The sequence below is a fragment of the Mycteria americana genome, chromosome 2 (assembly GCF_035582795.1).
Source record: "Mycteria americana isolate JAX WOST 10 ecotype Jacksonville Zoo and Gardens chromosome 2, USCA_MyAme_1.0, whole genome shotgun sequence".
Classification (NCBI taxonomy): Eukaryota; Metazoa; Chordata; class Aves; order Ciconiiformes; family Ciconiidae; genus Mycteria; species Mycteria americana.
Window position 1 is genome coordinate 104,387,244 of NC_134366.1, and position 21,209 is coordinate 104,408,452.

General features: G+C 37.4%; 1 protein-coding gene across 3 annotated transcripts in view; it reads right to left on the minus strand.

The window, feature by feature from the left end:
• LPCAT1 (lysophosphatidylcholine acyltransferase 1) overlaps positions 1-21,209 on the minus strand; it is a 72,715-nt gene that overhangs the window by 9,790 nt on the left and 41,716 nt on the right. For all 3 annotated transcript variants that reach the window (XM_075494166.1, XM_075494164.1, XM_075494167.1), the window contains 4 exons: positions 17,142-17,267; positions 9,340-9,493; positions 8,339-8,437; positions 4,898-5,036 (listed from right to left, as the gene is read on the minus strand). In XM_075494166.1, the coding sequence (XP_075350281.1) occupies positions 4,898-5,036; positions 8,339-8,437; positions 9,340-9,493; positions 17,142-17,267 (518 nt within the window). The remainder of the gene's footprint in view (positions 1-4,897; positions 5,037-8,338; positions 8,438-9,339; positions 9,494-17,141; positions 17,268-21,209) is intronic.

A 21,209-nucleotide genomic window follows, 5' to 3' on the forward strand; every position in this document is an offset into this window, starting at 1 on the left:
GAACAGCAAGAGCAGTCATTTCTTAAAATCTGGGAAGTCTTTTGCAAACATGCCCTTTAATGCTTTGCAGTCATAATTCTCCTCAAACTAACAGCAGCTGTCACTGCTGCCTTCCGCTTTCAAGACTCCTAATATTTTAGAGAACAATATTGTGAGAAGATAATTAGTTTCTGTAATTTCATAACACATTATGAAAAAAATTATTTTAATGTTGGATACTATTAATATAAGAGCAGCAAGATTAGTTCTTGGGGCAGTGGGGAATCCTTAACATCAAGAAGTTACATTTTGTGTAAAAAAATCAGGCATTGAAGCCTTGTCACAATTTGCCCATATGACTGTTTATTCAGATATGATTTGAACACAAGATACTGTACAAGATCCAAGTCATAAGAAACTATTCTTATATTGCAAACTGACACTGGAAGAACCTGGATGCGAACGTTATCACTAACTCAAGTCACCTACAGCGTATCACACACAGCCCACTCAAATTCACTATGTTATCCCAGAAGAGCTCATGATCGGACGATGCTGAGAGTTCCCTGGAGTGCAGCACAGATGACAGCTGAAGTAGCCTTTCAGAGGAGTGAAGCCCAGTTCCTCCTGGTACAACTGGACTGGTATGGAAGAAGGGAACTACCACAGCTTTCCCTCTCCACCACCCTTCTGTTTGAGACAGCGTGTTTTTCTCAATATCACAAAGGGCAAGGGAATGTCATTTGGGTCACAGGGGCACTGAAGTTGTAGGCCAGCCCTGCCTCTGAACTGTTGCAAAGGGAAAGGTGGGGAGAAAGCAATAAACATAACTTCATCCTTCTGCAAACAAAAAAGTGGGTATCCTTTATTCACAGTTCATATGGATCTGAAGTATTCTGGACCCTGTAACTTCAACAGAAGCTGATGATGTTCAGGCCATGAAAACCAACACTATCATCTGTGTTGAAAAACCTGTATGTGCAACAGGCTGATTGCTCATGTAAATGATAAAGTCTTCCTTTGAATGAAGACTTTGAATGAAGACAATGAAAAAAAAATCTTAAATGTTTGAAAATGCATACAGCAAAAATTTTTCTTTTGATATTTAATGCAAGTTCAACTTTTTTTTTTAAATAATCTCATAGCAAATAATGTTATGCATCTGACCTTTTTCAACAAGGAAACATAGAACATTCTTTTATATTTAAAATACTTAACAGTGGTAGCAGTTGCAATAATACATTAGAAACACTTGAGTGCAAACTGATTTATCAGAATCAAAACTGTTAAGCACATTCAGTGAACCCAACTGAGTACGTTATTTTTCTGCAGCTAACAAGGAGAGAGCAATCAGCTATCACCCTTAACTGGGTCTGGCCTGCAGCAGGAACATGAAAGCATTCCCTTTTTTCACATGGACACTTTAAGCCCATCGCAAGGATCTATTCCGTTTTGTAACAACACCTATGTGTGCATCATATTAATGACCATGAAAAAATAGCCTTTTTTTGGAAAAGTTCATTCTGATAGTAAGCCCTAAGGTAAAACAACTAAGGTAAAACAACTATAAAAATTTCAACCAACAGTACCAAAGATGCTCTTACAATCACATTGAGCATAATCCTTTTTGCATGGGAAAGACTAGAATATTTACTGTAGATGCCATTTTAAGTAATTCTTTAAAAAGCTACTGTATCTTTTCAGAAAATAAATTCCAAAAATCCCTTGAAGCAGTTGTTCACACAAGTACGATAGTCTATATCCAAATCAGTATTCTTACAATGCTACCAGGATCCATCCTTCAATGTATTATCAGTACTGGATCCAAATGAAAAACCTCAGATTCCAGGGAGGACTGAATTGAACAGGATAATGTTTCTGATAGATCTGAGTAAGTAGACATTTTGGGTCTTGCTGAAACAAGTCCTGAAGATATTAAGGAATATTTATCAAAGTTGTACACAGTAGAGCCCAAAGAAAAGTGCCTGGGATCCCATTTGCCTCATTCATCAGAAACGTGAGACAAGGTGATGTAGGAAGAACGAGCTATTCCAGCATTACTTCTAATCACAGGTCTCATCTTGGAGCGCAAGCTTAAAGCAACTGTGAAGCATTAGACTGGAGGAAAAGATCACCTTAGTCATTTACTTGGGAAAAAATGAACTTTTGCTTCCTGCCCTACTAAGAGGAAAGGGACAAAAAAAAGAAAAGAACCCAAAGCGGAGTTCTTTAAGAATGCTGTCTATACTTTTGCATTAAGTATGCATATGTACTACAAGAACCTCAAGAGGTTTTTCTCCTGCCTTTGCAATACCCTCCCACTACTTGATGCTCCTGATGGAAGCTGTATGTTCATGAATCTCTTCTAGTTTTTGTTCCCCCTCAGCTACAAATTACTTTAGTGTACGGGAACTTAATAGGATAATCCTGTGGTTAATATATGTAAGGATACTACAGTTTAAAGAACAAATAATTCTTCCTTCTCTGAACGTTCATCCATATGGATATTCACAATACTGCCAATCCCCCCTTTCTTCTTGTTACAAGCAAGCAAGGCAGAGTCTTCAGAACATTTTCACAGTCATCATTTGTCTATCAAGAGCAGGTGGACAGTTTCCTAGAATTGGTGATGCCCACCTACAGAACCTATTCAAATTCTCCAGAATCATGTCTTAAGAGTTCTCAATCTTGCCTCTCTCTAGATTACAGTGAAGGGATGAGCTTTGGAATCAAGGTGCATCTAAACAGTTAAGCCAACAGCACACTGCTTAAGAGAACTGAAACAATACACAGATCTTTGGCAACTAGTGTGTTTTCAAACATGTGACAAAAATCCAGACTTCTAACAATTCAGATCCAACATTATCAATGTGATTATAAAATCTCAATTTTGCTATCAGTTATCCTGTTTACCTACAACCTGAGCTTTTCCTTTGGGATGAGATCTCTGGCTTCAAGGACTCTGCTATATGTGCAGCAATTTAAGTTTCATACTTCGGATATTTTATTTTTTTTGTTCTCACAAGTAAGACTGAAGACTTAATATTCCTGCTTCACATTCTAACACCCTAGAAAGAAGGAGCTTGTGAGCAGACCCCTCTGCTGTGTGTATCCAAAGTAATGTCAGTACTTTTCTACTGGATACAAAGTTTTGATTTCTCAGAACTTATCTGTACAATGCCTTCAGAAAACATGTAGTTTGAAAATTTTCCACCTCTCCTTTCCCAGTATTTAAGTGCAACAAATTGAGTATGTGGAAAGTTGCACATATTCTCAGGAAAGGCAAGAGATTGAATATTTACAACAAGAACTTTCAAGATAGAAATGCAATACCAAAAGTTTATATTCATCTTCTAATTCTCTACCACAATAAATTGGACATTTATTCTTACTGTTAACCTTTCAGATATGTTAAAATCTCGGTGCAATGTTTATTATTATAAAATGAGCACTTCTCTCAGAGAAAGATCCAAGCAAAGTTTCAAAGAAGTGATGTAAACACCATCCTACTTTGTGTAGCCTCACAAAAAGACTACTCTTGACTGCAGATTTTTTGGTCCAGATTTTCTTGTGATGGGGACATACCACGACCACTCAGGGGTAAAGGGCAGATTTAAATGCAACTAAATACTATTAAAGATGGATATTAAAATATGAATCCTTTTGTAACTCACATGAACTGGTCTGAGTTCACTTGTACACTACTTCAAATTTAGCTCCTCTCAAACAATTAAGTGTGCCAAAATTAGAGTTCTGCTAGGCTTACCAGCTTAGATTCTGTGCTGGTATTTTTGAAGCTGGTGATGTGGGGAGGGAGGGAAGAAGAGTTGAGTCACCACCCAAATGAGTTGAGAGACAACAAGGAGCAACAGAGATAGGCAGGAAAAAGGCAATAACGTAGGATGGACATGGAAATGCTGGGGACATGACAGATGAGAGGTACAGAAAGGAAAGGGGTAGTACAACAAGAATCAAGGAGGCAAGACATGGCAGTGAGGAAAAAAGGAGAGGGCAGTGGCAATGATTCCCATTCTAATAACTCTAAAATAGTTCTGTAGTTGAAGCTTTACATACGTATTGTACGACTGAAACACAGGCAGTACTCACGTAGAAATTGTGATTTACCAACACTGATGTCTTAATTTGTAAGACTTTTACAAATTAAATACACACTGATTATCCTGAAGGAAAGTCACTAAAACAGGGCATGTCATAAGCACTTCTACTAGCGATACATGATATGTTGGCTATCAAAAACTTAGTTCATACTTAAATGATACAACTAAATTTAGAACCTTACTGCATAAAAGATGAAGAATCTGAGGTAACACACAAGTACTTTGATTCCCAGCATAATCTATTCACCCAGATCTCACAATTTTTCAAATGCAACTTTCTCGCCTCCATATCACCTGCATTACAGACTACATATTGAGCAGCCTGGTTAATACCCCCTCATTCGCCCCCCACACACACTCGTGACTTATTTTCAAACAGGCTGACAAATTATTACAGGAGTAGAAAGTATTATATCCCCCTATATTCTGGGAGGGCAGAAATAGTGGGGAACAGATACAAGAGACAAAACAGCAGGACAGAGCTAAGATAGCGTTCTTAAAAATACATATTCACATACATGGAAGTCACAGAACAGAATATGCTGAAAGAGCTAATCCAGGTATTGCCTGACTTAACGTGGAAGGGAAAACCTCTGAAAACAGGTAAATATGACATTTGATATTGGTACAAATATTTTTCTTAAATGTAAATTTACTTTGTCTGCAGTGCTTTTATCATTATTAAAGTCAACAAGTCAACTAAAAAAAGGTGAAGTTTAATAAAAATTGGTTTGTATATCAACATGAGTTCAGACAACTTTGACATTTTGTGACAGTTCAGATCCACTTAAAATGCTTACCATATGTAACCTCTCCTTTTTCTTCTTCATCTACAGCTCTAAAAAGATGTGTAACATTAATCTGTGACACACCCATGGCAGTCTTCAGAATATGAGCTAAATCCTCTTCTGTTATAGTTCCATTTTCTGACTGGTACAGCTATGAATCAAGACAGCAAGATAAATCATTGTAAAGCTGAATTCTAACTCCTATAAACAGCACCACAGTAAGAAGTTACGCAAAATTAAAATTTGGTATTGGAAATTCTAGTCACTCTCAGATGGATGTGATCTACTAAGGATTTCTGATTAGTCTTGGTAAAAGATAGCATTGATTGTTAGTTCACCTGTGTATACTTAGAAAGTAAAGCTTGCTATATTCAGAAAAAAAAAAAGTTTACATGCCTAACAACTGGCATTTCAGTGATATTCAGAAACAAGACTGTTTAACACTAACAGGTTTTGCAGATATATAACTAAAAACAATTTTTAGTCCATTGAGTTACGTGTCCAAACTCCAAAAGAGTCTGTAGAATCAGGAGATAAATTTAGGTCAGCCTAAAGCAGATACCATTTCCACTTGGTCAGATGTAAAACTCAAGACCCCTTTAACCAAAATCCAACTGATTTGACAGCCAGTTTGCATAAAATGCCTACATCTAAATGGCACTGTATTAATCAGGAGAATCCTACCTCATACAGTGATGGGCCTATAATTTTCTACAAATACTTATTCTAAAAAATAATAATTTGCATATTCTTAAGTCCCGAAGCAAAGAGTTTCCTCACAGGAAGAGTTAACTTTACTACTGACAGGAGATTGATAACTAAAAATAATTGTTCATAGTCTCATTCTATCTTTGTATATGTACAGTGTTTTCCCCTGAAAAAAGGACCTGAGTATTTCAAAACATTTGTTACAAATACAGCTCCATTAAACTTTCTAAAATAACTCCATTTGCCTGTGCAATGGAAATTGAGACAGAAGAGTTTTTGAAAGATCCTTGTCTCATTTTCAAGCATGACAACACTGCAAATATTGAACAATGTAGAAAAAATGCTATTTTGGAAACTTCCTTTTAGTTTCTGTACATCGAGAAGGTGGAAGCTGATGAGATTGAACAAAACAGGCATAAAGATGTATTTTTCACACAAGCAGAAGTTGCTGTCACGAGACAGTACACCTCAATGGAATAAAAGTCAGCGGAATAAAAAAATTGAAGTTCTGTGGAAGACAACATTCATGCTCAAATCAGGAATCTTGCCTTTTCCTCCCTAGCACCTAACCTGCACACAGTTTCACAAGGAGTAGGAGCAAGGACAAGACACTTGTTTAATAAAACCTGCTGTATTTTCACAGATCAAGTAGTCAGAAGGTGATACTTAGATGGTAAGGCTCACAAGCATCATATTGGCAAGACTTACAACACCCTTTAGTTTCCTTAGCAATTAGGGAGGGAGGATGTGTAGCACTTACGCTGAAGTGCTGCTCTTAGACTTGATTGCCATAATCCCCCCTTCTCTTTTAATTGCCCACCGCTTTAGAACTCTGGTGGCTCAGTAACTCCTATTTTTCAAGTTCTTCAGCCATATACTAAACACTTCCACTTTGAAAACTTGCTCAGCTACATGGAATGTTGCACTTCATCCATGAAAACAAATGACAAAGTGCTTTGCAAAAAGTAGCACATGGCACAGGACAGCACCTATTCAAAGTCACACATTCATGAACTGGCTAGATCCTTCAATGGCTCCCAGTAAGCTGTGTGAATATCTTACTGTACACAAACCCAGGACAGGGGGGAAGAAAGGATTTAAAAAAAAAGTTCTTTCCCTTTTTTCTAGAATACTGTGAGCAAAATTTCCTCAGCTCGAGACTTTTTTTAACCCTTCCAGTTATCACTAGCAGGATAAAATGAGCCATAACTGCTTCCCCTTATTGAGTGCTTCCCCTTCTTAACACACACATAAAACTTCTTTGCAGTTCTACAGTTAACTTTGTATTTTGCAATTAACCAGGGAACTCAATCTACTCTGAAGAGTAGAGCAGATGGTGAATAACAGAAATTTTCTAAGAAACAGTTCTATTAACTTAAATTCAGGTGCTTCCAAAAAGAAAATAACCACCCAATCTGAGCTTTTCTTCCTCTAAAATGGTAAAAGTATATTGCATATTATGCATGACGACAGCTAAATTTCACTGAATTGCTGCCCAAAAGCCACCTTCAAGTTTACTTTAAGCTTGTTCATTTTAGTATGACGACACAGAGCTGACCAAATGACCATTTCTCTATGCCCTTATATAGATCAAATGGAATAAGTAAAGGCAGAAGCCTTTCTGCTTTTCCTTCAGAAGTAGCAGGAACTCCAGGTATTAGAGACAGATTTCCCTCAATATTTGTAGGAACTAAACATTTGTGTTCCTTCCTCCTTTGTCAAATTTGTTTGATACTGGCCAAAGGGTAAGAATGATTGATGTGAACACTAAACATTCACAGGAGCCTCATTTCTTTAGCAAAACATAGTTAAGAGAATAATACAGGTACACTGAAGAACCTGAAAACAACTACTCAGAAAATAAGGCTGACATAGTACTACACAATTGAATGTTCTCAACTCCATGTATTCACTAGTGACGAGAGCATCAAGAGTTAGCACTCTTCAGTTTCATGTGAATATGAATGTGTTTCAGGCATTTCACAGTTTCATATGAAATACCATGTGAGTTCAAGGCAAAAGGAAAAGATGATGCAGGATGCAGCAGAGTTTGCACATTGAAATAGCAATATTACAGAAATTAATTAAAAAGTAATAAATCAAGGTGCCAGACAAACCCACCAGAATGACAAACATTAAGTATTGCTGCTGTCACTTTCCCAAAAAGCCTGCATTCACCATCTATGCCAATGCTACAACAAACAACTGAGGCTAGAACAAGATCAGGAGCACTTCTGGGAAGCATAAAGTCTGGGCAGAGACTGCAGGACCAACATAGAAACATGGTAAGACTAAGAGGGAAGAAAATCTTATCAAGAAGATAAAGGGGGTAAAAACAAATTAATCTCTATAAACACGTAGGAAAATTATTTAAATATTTTATTAACTTGAAAAACAAGATTTCATTGAAACATTATAAAAGTAGTAAGCACAACTCATTAGCCTTCCGTTTAGAGGAATCAATACAAAGGACTTCAGGTTTGAGACTCAATGTGCTGAAAAGAATTCTACCAGAGTTCCACAGAGAACAATTTCAAACTGCAAACCTCCATAACTTCATACAACTTAAACTTGCAATGCATTCCCTCTGAACGTGACCTCTTAATCTAACTTTCCATTCATGTTATTTTAAAATGTAATTAAGTATTAAAAGGGCATGTGAAACAAGCTTCTGTTAAGTCTAATGGTACTATTAATAATTTCTAAAAATAAGTAAACTGCACAGAGGAAGAAAATGCTGCTTACCTGAAATGCCAACTGAATTGTTTCCAGAGTTTTGGATGGCTTACAGACAACTGACAGAGCAATGACAAATTCCCGAATGTCAATTATGCCATCTTCATTCTGTGAAGGAAAACCTTACCTCAAAATACTGCAATTTGTCTGAGAACTTTCATAAATAACTAACAGTTGCTAAAGATGCAGAATATTCAGAAAGATCATTACATATGCCACTGCAAAAAAAGTCTCACTGAAATGGAATTATGTCAGGGCAAGAACCTGGGTCATCAAAGCTCTGCAGGCCCTTTTCAGAGTCTTAGTCAGAAGTCGTAATTCAAAGATTCTTGGAAGACAATGCTGCTACTGTTACCCTTCGCTCGCGTATTTAAGATTTTTATGTTAAACCATCTGAATTACTGGGTTGAAATTAAAATTGAAGAACCAGAGGGCAAGGTAGCCTAATTTAAGCCCGGAATACATGACATCTGCTCTTTGGTCTAAGAGCGAACACCATGGACATATCCACCTCCTGGTCCAAACAGCACCTCATCCAGACAAAGATAATAGTCATTTCCCCATTCTGACTTATTGCCAGAGGAATGAAAAACTGGCTCATCTGCCAAGTCCCTAGGTCCTTCAGGTTTCAGGCATCCTAGAAGAACAAGTGATTTGTTTACAAGCTAAGTGAAATATGAGCTAATAGACATTGCATTCAGTTGCAACAAGCAGTAGCAGAGGTTTAGCCTGAACCCATCTTTCTTCCTCTTCATATTTTGCATCTAGAAAGAAAATCAGTTTTGTCCAACTGATATTCCTTTTAACTTCTACCTGAATGAATGCTTTATTTAGTTGATGATAGGTGCTCTTACCTTGCTGAAAGGGAAACGCAGTAGGCAAATACTGTTGTGAAGTGCTCAAAAGCACTGGCCCAAATCAGACCTCAGTGAATTCAACTGGAACAGGATTAGGCTAAAGTGGAGTTTACCAAAAGTAGTACAATTTTTAAACATGATGTTGTTTCTTACCTCATCAAAAAGCGCAAACATACTTTCTAATGTGTGAGAAACTGGAAATTCCAAGTATGCTGAAAATTCTTTAAGATCAACCTTTTCTTTTTTCATTTCCATGGCACTTGCAGCATATTTATCAAGATCATCTTCAAGTGTTTCTGGCTTCAGCCTAGAAAGCATATTATTTTTGCACATTTTAAAAATAAACCCAGTTTTAACAATACAAATTTTAATATACCAAATACAGCAATGGATGATAATGGTGTAAGACATTACAAAATCTGGAATCAGAATTACTAGGCAACTTTATTTTATAATAATGTATTCCTTTAATTTTAAGGCTCCCATTAGTTCTTGAACTGTATTAGAAATTACTGCAAGGGCTTAGGAACCCTGGTCATAAACTTGTGTCCTTTATTCTACCTTGATTATAAACCGTATGTGTAAGCAGTTCAACATGAACAAGAAACACAGTCTAGAACTAGCTAATAAATACCAGGCATGGAGAACTAGGTGGGATTTAGGTCACCTGAATATGGCTGTGTAGTAGGACTGTAACATAAACCAATTATGTTTCCAAATTTACTAATGTCACTGAACAGGAACGACCTGATGCATCTTGTCTAAAAGAAATCAGGGATTACATAATAGCGATTATACTGTTAATCCTGTTTGTCAGTCCTCATTTTTCACATTCAGTCCAGATTTGGACACCATTATGAAGTGACTCAAACAAAGTTACAGCAGATAATACAGCTACAGAAATTACAGAATCACAGAATCACAGAATCATATAGGTTGGAAAAGACCTTTAAGATCATCGAGTCCAACCATAAACCTAACACTGCCAAAAACCACCACTACACCATGTCTCTAAGTACCTCATCCAAACGTCCTTTAAATACCTCCAGGGATGGCGACTCAACCACTTCCCTGGGCAGTCTGTTCCAATGCTTAATAACCCTCTCGGTGAAGAAAAATTTCCTAATATCCAGTCTAAACCTCCCCTGGCGCAACTTGAGGCCATTTCCTCTTGTCCTATCACTTGTTACCTGGGAGAAGAGACCGACCCCCACCTCTCTACAACCTCCTTTCAGGTAGTTGTAGAGAGCGATGAGGTCTCCCCTCAGCCTCCTTTTCTCCAGGCTAAACAGTCCCAGCTCCCTCAGCCGCTCCTCATAAGACTTCTGCTCCAGACCCTTCACCAGCTTCGTTGCCCTTCTCTGTACGCGCTCCAGTACCTCAATATCCCTCTTGTAGTGGGGGGCCCAAAACTGAACACAAAATTCCCTCAGTCCTTCTGATTGCAAACCCAGATTTTGACTGATGAATGAACAGCTTTATACTTATGCAGATATCTACTGCATAGTTCTTGGGGTTTTGTTGTTGTTTTTTGTTTGTTTTTTTTTGTTTGGTTTTTTTTTTTTTGCTAAGTCAAGCTTCCTGGTTTTGCTTTGCAAAGAAAAGTCTTAGTATGAATATAATAAATGGTGCTGCACGTATGTGGGGAAAAGTAAATTCCCTCCTTAAGACAACATCAACCAAATCTTGATCAGCAAGTTTCCTCTGAACTGATTGTAAGGTGGTAACGGGGGCATTCAAACTTTCCAGTCTGAAGACAAAAGAAGCCAATAAAGTCTTCTACGATATTCTTCTGCAGTTGTCTGTTTTGCTGTTTGCTGCTGCAGACAAGGAAAAGCAGTTATTTACAGAACTCACAAGTTCACACCAGAATTGTTCCCAGGCTGCAGCTGGGACTCCTCAGCAGCTTCTGCTCAGTGACAAGAGTGAAAAAAATACTTAGTATCAGCATTCTCAGGAGCTTCTGAAAAAAGGTAAGAGCATTTCTGATACGAAGATTATCTGTTACATCAGCTCCAGACCTCAATCGCTTGCTAAAATGACCCCTCCTAAAAATCACTGCTTTTAAGTAAAAGCACAACTACTATGCTGTCTGCCATCACCTAAACTGACTTACTAAAGATGTACTAACTAAACAATGCCAAGCCCTGTATTTCTGAATTCTAAGACCTAAACATGCAAGAATTCTTCCAGAGACCCATGGCCCCTAACAACATTCATATGTTCTCCACCCTGACATTAAAGCACCTATCTTAAGTTTTGGTCCTAGACAGTATAAAAAGAGCAGCAAAACACTCCTCTGCAAACATTCATTTTCCATTATCAAGTAGAAAAGTAGCAGGAACAATGACAAAGGAATGCATGGAGGATTTGAGATGCACACAGAACTCAGCTTCTCACATGCAGGATTACATATAAGAAATGTCCACAGATAATACATGCCCACTGCAGTAGCTGAAATGGATTTTAACTGTAGGATGAGGACAGCTGGCATCCGAATCCTCCCTTGAGATAAGCCACCACTGACACAGAATACGCAGTCTAACATCTGTCTCTAAATCAGAGAGATTTGATTTGCAATGAATTGACTCAAAATTCACCTTCTAGAACTGAGGGAGTATTCGTTTGGAGAGTAGTATTCGAGACTTGTGAAGTCTCCTCTTCACCAGTCCATTAAGTACAAAAAACTAAAAAGTTTGAAGGCAAAACCTTGTACAGAAAGTAGCATGGCTTACCACAAATCTTACAGACATCTTGTGGTTTGAGTTTTCTAGATATAGAAAGAGATGTGAGCCAACCTCAAAAAGAGTATGTGGATCAGTGAGGCAAACTTATTGCTTCAGCTTGACTATGACCGCATTGTACTTGGTGGGCTCACTTCCCTCTAGCCCTTTCAGAATCAGAAAGTAATTGATGTGTGGATGACCATGACCTACTATGCTGAAGTCTTGAATCCAAGTGTTCCAAATACCACAATAGGTTCTGAATCAACATGAAGTGGTTTGAATGTCTCAATTCCTTTAAAATTGTTACTTTTATCCTAATGGAGGCTATAAAAGCTAGAAAGCCAACAGTGGATGTCTTTGCTCATGAAATCATGCCTGTTTGCCTAATGGCTTCCATGCAGGACCTAGGCTTTACAATATGTAACATTATTTGCTGTTGTGGTGTTTTGCTTCATTTTTTAGGCCAGTGTGCACTAAGGAGAACAAGAAGTAATTCCTGAGTCCCTGAAGATGGAAAGGACATTTTTCAAGATTAACAGCTCTGAACATTAAATCCTTCACAGCAGACTTTACAAGGAAAACCAGATCCCTGAAGGTAGGATATTTGCAGCATAATTACCACTATTTTTAGCAAGTGAGATGTCTTACCTCCTTAAAGCTAGTTTTAGCTGCATTTGACTATTTGAAAACAAGCTCCTTTCTTGCATGCTGGGAACCTGCCAAAAACCTTCTAGTGTTTCACAGAGCTGGAAGTTGCATAAGAACAGGTGGATCTTGTAGCTAGCTACTGTAAACTGCAAGCTCAGAGAAACATGCCCTAAGCCAGAAAAGCATAAAACTGAAGGTATTGTGTCTGCTGATGTACTTCTGTGCAACTTCTTGTCATAATGGAGAAAGGATACTGAACAGCTGCAAAACTGACCTTCCAAATACTCTGGCACACCCTGCCCTGATCTACAAGGCAGGGGCTATCATGGTTGGTATTTGCTATGTTAAGCCTGATCCGTGATAACCTCCTGTAATGGACAGTATTGCTTTTATCATGCATGCAAAGGAACAACATCCTCCAGAGGTTTTTTCTTGTTATAGATTATCTCTGAACACTCTGAAGTCATGGCACTGTTAGTTAGCTGTGATGGGTTATTACTTTGGGGATGCAAAGCTCTACCTACAGTTTGGACCACCATTTCAGGCACACATGGACAGCAGAAGTTTGCATTGTAGTCTGGATGGTAAAGGCTGTTGAGCAAGAACAGACAGGCATCAGGCCTATGAGGTAGTTATCTCCTTGCAGATCTTACTAGCCTATAGCAGCACTGCCTAGTAGGATCCTCGTGGCCAACTGGATGAGATAATATTGGAGAATAGTGGTCAAAATGGAACTGCTATTTCATTCAGGTCATTCTTACCAAAATACTATGGTTTTTAAGAGACAGCAGAACTGATTCAACACAAGTAGGTTTACTAACATTGAATTTCACCAGGGCCAGGGAGTGCTTAAGGCAGTAAACCTTGCAGGCTTGCTAAGGTTGTAGAATATTCTTCCAGGGCAGACATCACTAGTACACATCACATGGGTACAAGACACCAGTAATACTCAGGCTCAGGAAAGCAAAGGAGATAGTTAAGGATCCAAAAAGAATTCCAAAATAAATTGCTGCCCATTGTTAAAGATAAAAATTACTAAGAGTAATCCTGCTGAGAATGCTACAAAATCTAGAAGGCAAGAACAGGGGATTTTTCTGAAATCTGACCTGAAAAAGATGATTTGGTGCAAACCATACCTTTTAAAAGAAGTGAACATAATCAGCAAAGCCATACTGTCTTCAGTGAAAAGTACAAAGAACTTCAGAGTCTGTGTACTAAATGCATACACGAAACCAAGAACCTGCCAAACCTAAGGGTCTTGTGCCACACATATATGAATAATAAAATGCACATTCACCATGATACCATATTATGTTCTCACTGTACTTTCCATACTTTGTGCTTTTTGATGCACAAAGTAGGAGCCAGCTACCACAGTGGAAGAGAAAATATGCCATCTTGTACAAGTATTATTAGTGCTGCCTAGCCTCCAAAAAAAAAATTAGAAAAAGAGGAAAAAAAATCTTAATTTTTAAAGAATATTTGCCAAAAAGACTTCAAATTAATAAGAAAAATCAGGAAGTAGAAAACAGTAACTACAACAGAAGGATGTGAGACACATCCACCCTTGCTAGATGCTCCAAATCATACCAGGGGTTTTAGAAGTGAAAGATTTGGGAAAAAACAACCAGGAAGCAATTAGAGTAAATAATGCAGTAGCAGAGTACTGAATGTTAACAAATTGAAGGGTAGACAGAAAGCGAGAGGAAAGAGAAGAGATCAGTTAAAAAAAAAAAAAATCAAGCACAGGATAAACAAACAGATGATCCTTGATCTGGCTAGAAGTTTGATGAGGCTATCAATACTTCCCCCTGCATCCTCCCCCCCCGCCCCCAAGATGCAAAAGGCCTGGACCACTAGAATTACTTGAGCAAAATTTACATCAAGACCTGACTTTATAAGCATCATCTAATGGCAAGCAGAACACAGTCACTAAAAAATTTCTACTTTGGATTGCAATATATGCTACTTTTTTTTTTTTGGAGAGAGGAGAGAATTATCTCTAATTTTCAGAAAATAAAACAATTAAAACTAAGAATAATCACAACTAAAAAAAAATTAGAAAATCATTTGACTGAAAATTGGGAATTCTCTGTGGAGCTACTGATGGCCTAAAAGCCATGGTTCCATAAGAAAGGGGAACAACTATTAAGGCTAGAAGGTCCTTCTAGTTCATGGGCAAAGTGAATGCTGGAATTAGAATGAACAGAAGTTTGAGACAACAGAAATAAATCAATTCAAATCAGAACTTAAGGATCTCCTTGCAGGCAACTACCTTAAAGTAGCTCATAAAAAGCATCTCATAAGAAGATGGAGATGAAACTTAATTATACTGTAGTAACACTCTCTGAAGGAGAAGATATCTGAAGAGGTCTTTAATCAGGCACAAAATGCAAACCAGCTCAGTGTCTAGAACATGGTAATAGATCCAGTCAAAGTACAAACAGAGAATTACTTTAAACAGTAGAGTAATTAATTGTGGAATAAATCATCAAATGAAGCAGAGGATTTACAATGTATGAAAGCTACAATAAAGACTGCATATAGCTTAGTAATCAGCTCATTGGTCAGACACAGAGTGTCGGGCTCAACAGAAGCATAACTGCTTGAGGACTAATGAATGCAGAATTTGAGATGAGACTATGATCAATTGATCTCATTGATACAGCAGTCATTTTACCACAGAGTTCAGTACAAGGCAGCTGAGTTTCAGCCAGCTATGACCTGGCAGCTGTATAGCTGCGTTAACAGAGCCCAAGCTCTTCATTAGATGAAGCATGAAAACTCGCTGCTGTGGCTGTATGGCTTCTGGATTGGATCCCACCCAGCTGAGCACAGACTAAGCAAATTTTACAGACTATGTTAATGACTCCTGTAGATACATAACGTGAACAGAAATAACTCTCCAGTGTAGCAAGCTGAGGTATAACTTGATTTCCAAGAATCTAAACCAAAAACAAGTCTGGATTTGCCTTACTATAAAAATCTTGCATTTAAAACTGGATGTTACCTTGAAGGTGTGTTATTGCTCAAAAACAAGTATTAAGACTGGATGGATAAAATTTACTGTTCCAGTTATTTAGGAATGTGACTGGATGATCTTAATGCCCCCCTGGCCTCAAAACCTTTGAATAAACAGCAAAATGACTGCATTGCCATCAAATGTGCATTAGAGATGAAGTCATATTACAATCTTCATCCCATTGTGCCAGAAAAATACCACCATAATAGCCTTCTTACTGGCACATATCCAAATCAAGATAGGATAATATTTCAGCAAGGTACAATTGCTCAAACCAGACAGAGAACTTTTGGGTTGTGGGGAACCTCACAAATGCATGCAGTTGTTTTAGAGGCCAAAACAAAAACCCAGAAAAGCATAATTTGAAAGAACAGATTTAAATTGAGCAGACAGAAGCCAGAGAATTTAACAAGAGGATTAAACTGAATCCTGGGATTATCAACTGCATAATAAAGAGACATGGGTGTTTTTTGGGGTTGGGTTTTTTTGTTTTGTTTGCTTTTTTTTCCTTAGTACTGTAAATTCAGAGCCTTTGCAACAAAGCAAGAATCTTGGTTTCCCCTTAGAAGTCTCTCCTATCCTACTGGAATTCTTTTCAGATGAAGTCCTGACAATGAATTAATATATGCTTGTCATCTGAATGCATAACATATGCTGTCCTACATTCCTTATTCTCTAATAGATCTTTCTCTTTTTTCATTTATGTACACAAGCTGGAAGATGAAGGAAAAATTAGTAAAAGAAAATAAAGTACAGAATAGAAACATGAAACTACGCTCTATACTTTCAGGTGAGGAGTCAAAAAATGGAAAAGGGTGTTTGTATATTAAAGCAGTTAATAGGATAAGGCTGTAAATTTTGTTTGTGGTTGTTCAACAGGTTGAGAGGAGAAACGAAAAAAAATTGGAAAACAGCAGCAACAAGTTCTACTCTTTGGTTTATGTGATTTTTTTCACTGTTTGCTGAAGCTTTTCTGCAAGGTAAAGCCAGAGGGAACTGAAGCTATGAGAAGAGAGGAGCCACACTGCATACTCTAAGCCACAGTTCCATTAGAAAGTACATCTAGCAGTAACCTACTCAAAAGATCAACCACTTCTTTGTGCTTCTTGGGAAAGGGTGACCCCTCTGCCCTCAGTATTATAACATTAATCCAGTCACAAGACTGCTATAGCAGCACTATTCTCCCTTCATAGATGTCACAGGAAAAGGCAATTGACTCTTAACTGTATCAAATATTAAGAATCCCACAGTATTCCTGACCCTCTTCAGGTGGTGTCTTCTAGTTTTGTTCAGGAATGAACACTTCAGACACACTTTGCTCACTCGTCAGACTGAAAATATGAATTTTACAACCTGCTCTACTCATCAGGATCTAGGGGTGCTGCTTGCAACTGGAGAACAGTACTGGTTTAATTTTATATTAGTGTTTCCCCGATTGTAATATGACAACATTCCATATATATTCATAAATGCAATATTTTAATATGAAGGGAAAACTATATAAACATATATGTATATAATAAAGATGCACCTTACATAGAAATATTGTATATGCTCACCCAAGGCTTCTCACAAGCTTTGCAAATTCTAAAAGACACGTGTCTGAAGGCAGACGAAGTTGTCCTTCAGCCAAAGCTAGCTGACAGTCTTCAAATGTATAGTCTGTCACTGAAACTCCCAACGCCCTTGAATAAACCAAAGAAACACAGTAAGCAAGATAATTTAAGAAAACTGAGCAGACCATCACTCTTTTTTATAACAAGAAATCCTGTAACAATTATGCTTTCTATTCTGAAGAACTGCAAGGAAGAGCCCATAAAAGAAAGTTCACATAAAAAGAATGAGATAATTGTACTCTACCCGTTGCAGAACATCTATTTTGACTTCATAAGTACATGAAAATATAGAAGAACAAGTGAAAATTTAGGCAGTGCATAGAGTTTTAAATTCTTAATATTTTCATAGAAGTGAATAACAAGGGTTTCAAAATAATTAATCTAGAACAAAAATATATATTTATTAATAATTATGTCAAATTTCTATATTATTATTACACTAACATGTTACTAAATCAATAACCACCTGAACAGAACAACTATTACCTTCAAGTAATACTAAAATTATACAACAGGCAACATTTCTCTATAAAGAGTGGCTAGAACATAAAGTATAAAAGCAAGTAGAGTTAACTTGTGTTTGCTTGGAGTTTATTTTTAAGTGTATGACATAAGAAGTGTAGAAGAAAAAATACTCCCAAGTTTTTATATGCCAAACAATTAAGTACTCATTTTTGCTTTACTTCTAACTTGATGCTCTGTAGTAATAGCAGCACCAAAAGATACTTCAAGGAAATCCTGATATTGTAGTTGCACTGCATTTGCTGTGCCAACATTGAGAGAAAGACACTTCAGTTTGAAAAAGGCCTTTAAGAATTCAGTGTACAAACATAAGACGCAATTTAGAAAGCAAAAACTGCTCCATATGAGTTACTCATCTGCCATGTTTTCCATTATACTTCATTTTACTTATATTAGTATGGAACGTTATCTCTGTGCAGCCTTTTCTAGTTTGATGAAGTCTTCACAAAATTTTTTTCTTGACTTACCTTTATTCTTTTCATCTACAGGTTTTTCTATCTTACTACGAACCACCTTTTTCATCTGTGAAGTTAATATACAGTAATGGCAAGATTGATACAAAACTCCGAGGCATGCCACAGTCATTTTGGCTTTGATGAAGATTCCGCATTCAATTCTACGCTTTATTATAGACAGTTTGATCTGTAATGGCAGTTACCTCTCATGCAATAACCACTTAATTTCTGTTAAGTAGGCTCTTCCCCAGAATCTCGTTACAAGGCCTTTGAATGCCAAAGTAAATAACATAAGCCAGTTCTCTTTTATCCACGAATTAATTGTCAAACTTCAGGAATTCTAATGCGTTAATAAGACATGCACTTAACATTAAAGCTACTGATCAGGGTTTCTCTCTCCTCTCTAAGGCTGACAAAGTCAAATATTCAGGAAGAACACCTCACTAATAGATATTCAAGCTCAAAAGTACCAAATACATTAAAAAATTAGATATTATTTATAAGCTACTTATGAATAAAACAATGACATACAGGGTAGTGATTTTGGATGAACAGCCTCCCCCTTGCAAGAAGAAACAAACAGGAAGGAACAAAAGGAAAAAACCAACTAAACCAAAAAGATACAAGTACATAGAAAAGGCATCTTAAAATCCTGCAGACTGTTGAAGGCTAGATTGCCTCATATGGGCGATCCTAAGCAATTAAATTCAGTTCCTCCAAATTTTTCACTTCTTGATCTGTTCCCGTTTCATCACTCTACTCCTCCTATGATGAGTGTCCTAGTAGTACTTGCAAATCAGTAAGCCACCTTAATGGAATGGACAAGAGGTTCTTGTGATACCATATTTCACCCCACAGACTTATGGTTAACATAGTAATGAATGTTGTGTAAAATCCAGATGAAGAACTCCCCCATGCTGTGGGGATTTAAATCCATTTCTAAGTTCTGCCCGACTTGGAGATCAGGCATTGAAGGTCTCATCAATGCTTCTATTCTATGGTATTCAGTATAGTGTGGTATTATACAGTATGAAATCACTGGTACTATACAATACAAAATCAATTTTCCTTGGAAGAAGAAAAGAGGTGGATGAAAGAAGGAGAGTTGGTCCTGCCAGTTTAGATTACTTCCTATTCCCTTCTTTTGTACTGTGTGTGCACTAGATCAACCTTATAAACTTCCCTGTCAACTGTCAGTGAAGTAGCTGAACTCCTAGGGCAGCAAGGACACACTATAAGCAGTACTATCCAGAGCAGCTTACATAAAAGAACGTGGTAATAATCAAAGATCTTATCCAGCCAGGCACTTTACACCAAATTTCATCAGATCTTAAGGCAACAGTAGGTATAGCACACAACAGAAATACAGGAACTTATGGGCGATCAGCTGAAGCACAGGGCAACTACCCAGAAAAGGGGAAGCTGGTTAAAAATGAGTTAAAAGAAGAAACTGAAAGGGTAAAGTGTTCATTTGTGGTACAAAACAACACACCATATTAGGGAATCAGGAGAAGTGACAAGACACTTATCAAAAAAGATTCTGAAAGGACAAAAAAAATCCATATGACTCAGTAACTGATTAAAGCTGGCAATTAGAACAAAAATACTTTAAAAAAAAAAAAAACAAAAAACATGTTCTCTCAAGGAAAACAGAGAAGACAGACAAGTTGAAACATAACCATAAGGCAGCAAACCAAAGCAAGAAACAATAACTTGTTAAAACTAAAAGCTAGAAGCTTTTCAAACACATCAAAAGAAAGATGACTAAGAAAGATCAGTCCACTCAACCTGGGAGGAGGGTAGAAGCCTGACTGACTGCCATCCCCGAACCAATGCCAGATTTAAATAACGTCTCTTAAATAATGGTCCCCCAACATGTTGAAGGAGCCTAGCCAAAGAGGAATTAAAAAAACCAAACAAACAAAAAACCCAAAAAACACAACACAAAAACCACCACAAACCAAAAAACCAAGAAACAACCAAAACCAAACTTACGATACAGAACAAATTCCAAACAAAAGCAGGGATCATCTCAGACTCAGCCAAACCATAAGGGGAAAATACAACCTGCATCTTTTTATAGCTGTGTGCACCCCTTACGGAAGGGGCAGTATTTGAGCCAGCCTTCTAGTGCTATCAGTACAGGAAACTTCCCACTACAATTAATGCCTGCATGTATGCCCAGTGTCAACACATACACAAAACAGGATTGAGAAGGATAAAAAACATCTTCTCTTGCTCACCTCTTGGCAATTTTCCAGACTTTGGACTTCCAAAAAAAGCAAAATGAACTGAAACAGTGTGTTTACATATACATCCAGAGTTTCAGAATTACAAAGATCAGAAGTAAAGAAGGGGAAGAAACAACTTTTGCTCACAGTAAAGTTCAGTCATAGGATCAACCAAGGCCAGATAAACTAGAGTTCAAGGGGCTCTTGAGTTCACAAGATAAATCATAAGCTGTATAGGGCTAGCAGTTTAACACAAAAGGACCTTGATTTCAGCTCAGAACATTGAAGAAATTGAAGTCGGGGAACATATAAAGTTCATTATTTGTGCTAAGACTTGTGAATTTTTCAATTTCTTAGAATAAAGACTGGCATACTAGAGTTCACTGTAAAGCCTGGGTGCAACTGCAACTCACAGGATTTTCTACAAAACCAGTTACCAAACTATTCCAACTTATCTCCAGGACAATCTTTCTCTACTTCAATTCAACTGCTAGGAAAAAAAAAAAGATCATTTCAAGTTGAGATTTGAGATGCAAATTGCAAGTGCAACCCAATGTTTTTAATAAACTAGGAATTTAACAGCTTTTCCCATACCTTCATTTGGAAGCTTTTTTTTTTTTTTTGCCTCTTTTCTTCATACTACCTCTGCTTTCACAGTCAGTTAACCCACGCCTGGCCTTTTTAATGTTCAGCAATTTTATATGGCCAGACATGCATGTCTGGCTTGACATACCTTGACACTTTTTCCCTCCCTACCTTCTGTGAAATACTGGCTATTTACCTTTCATGACATCACAGTACAT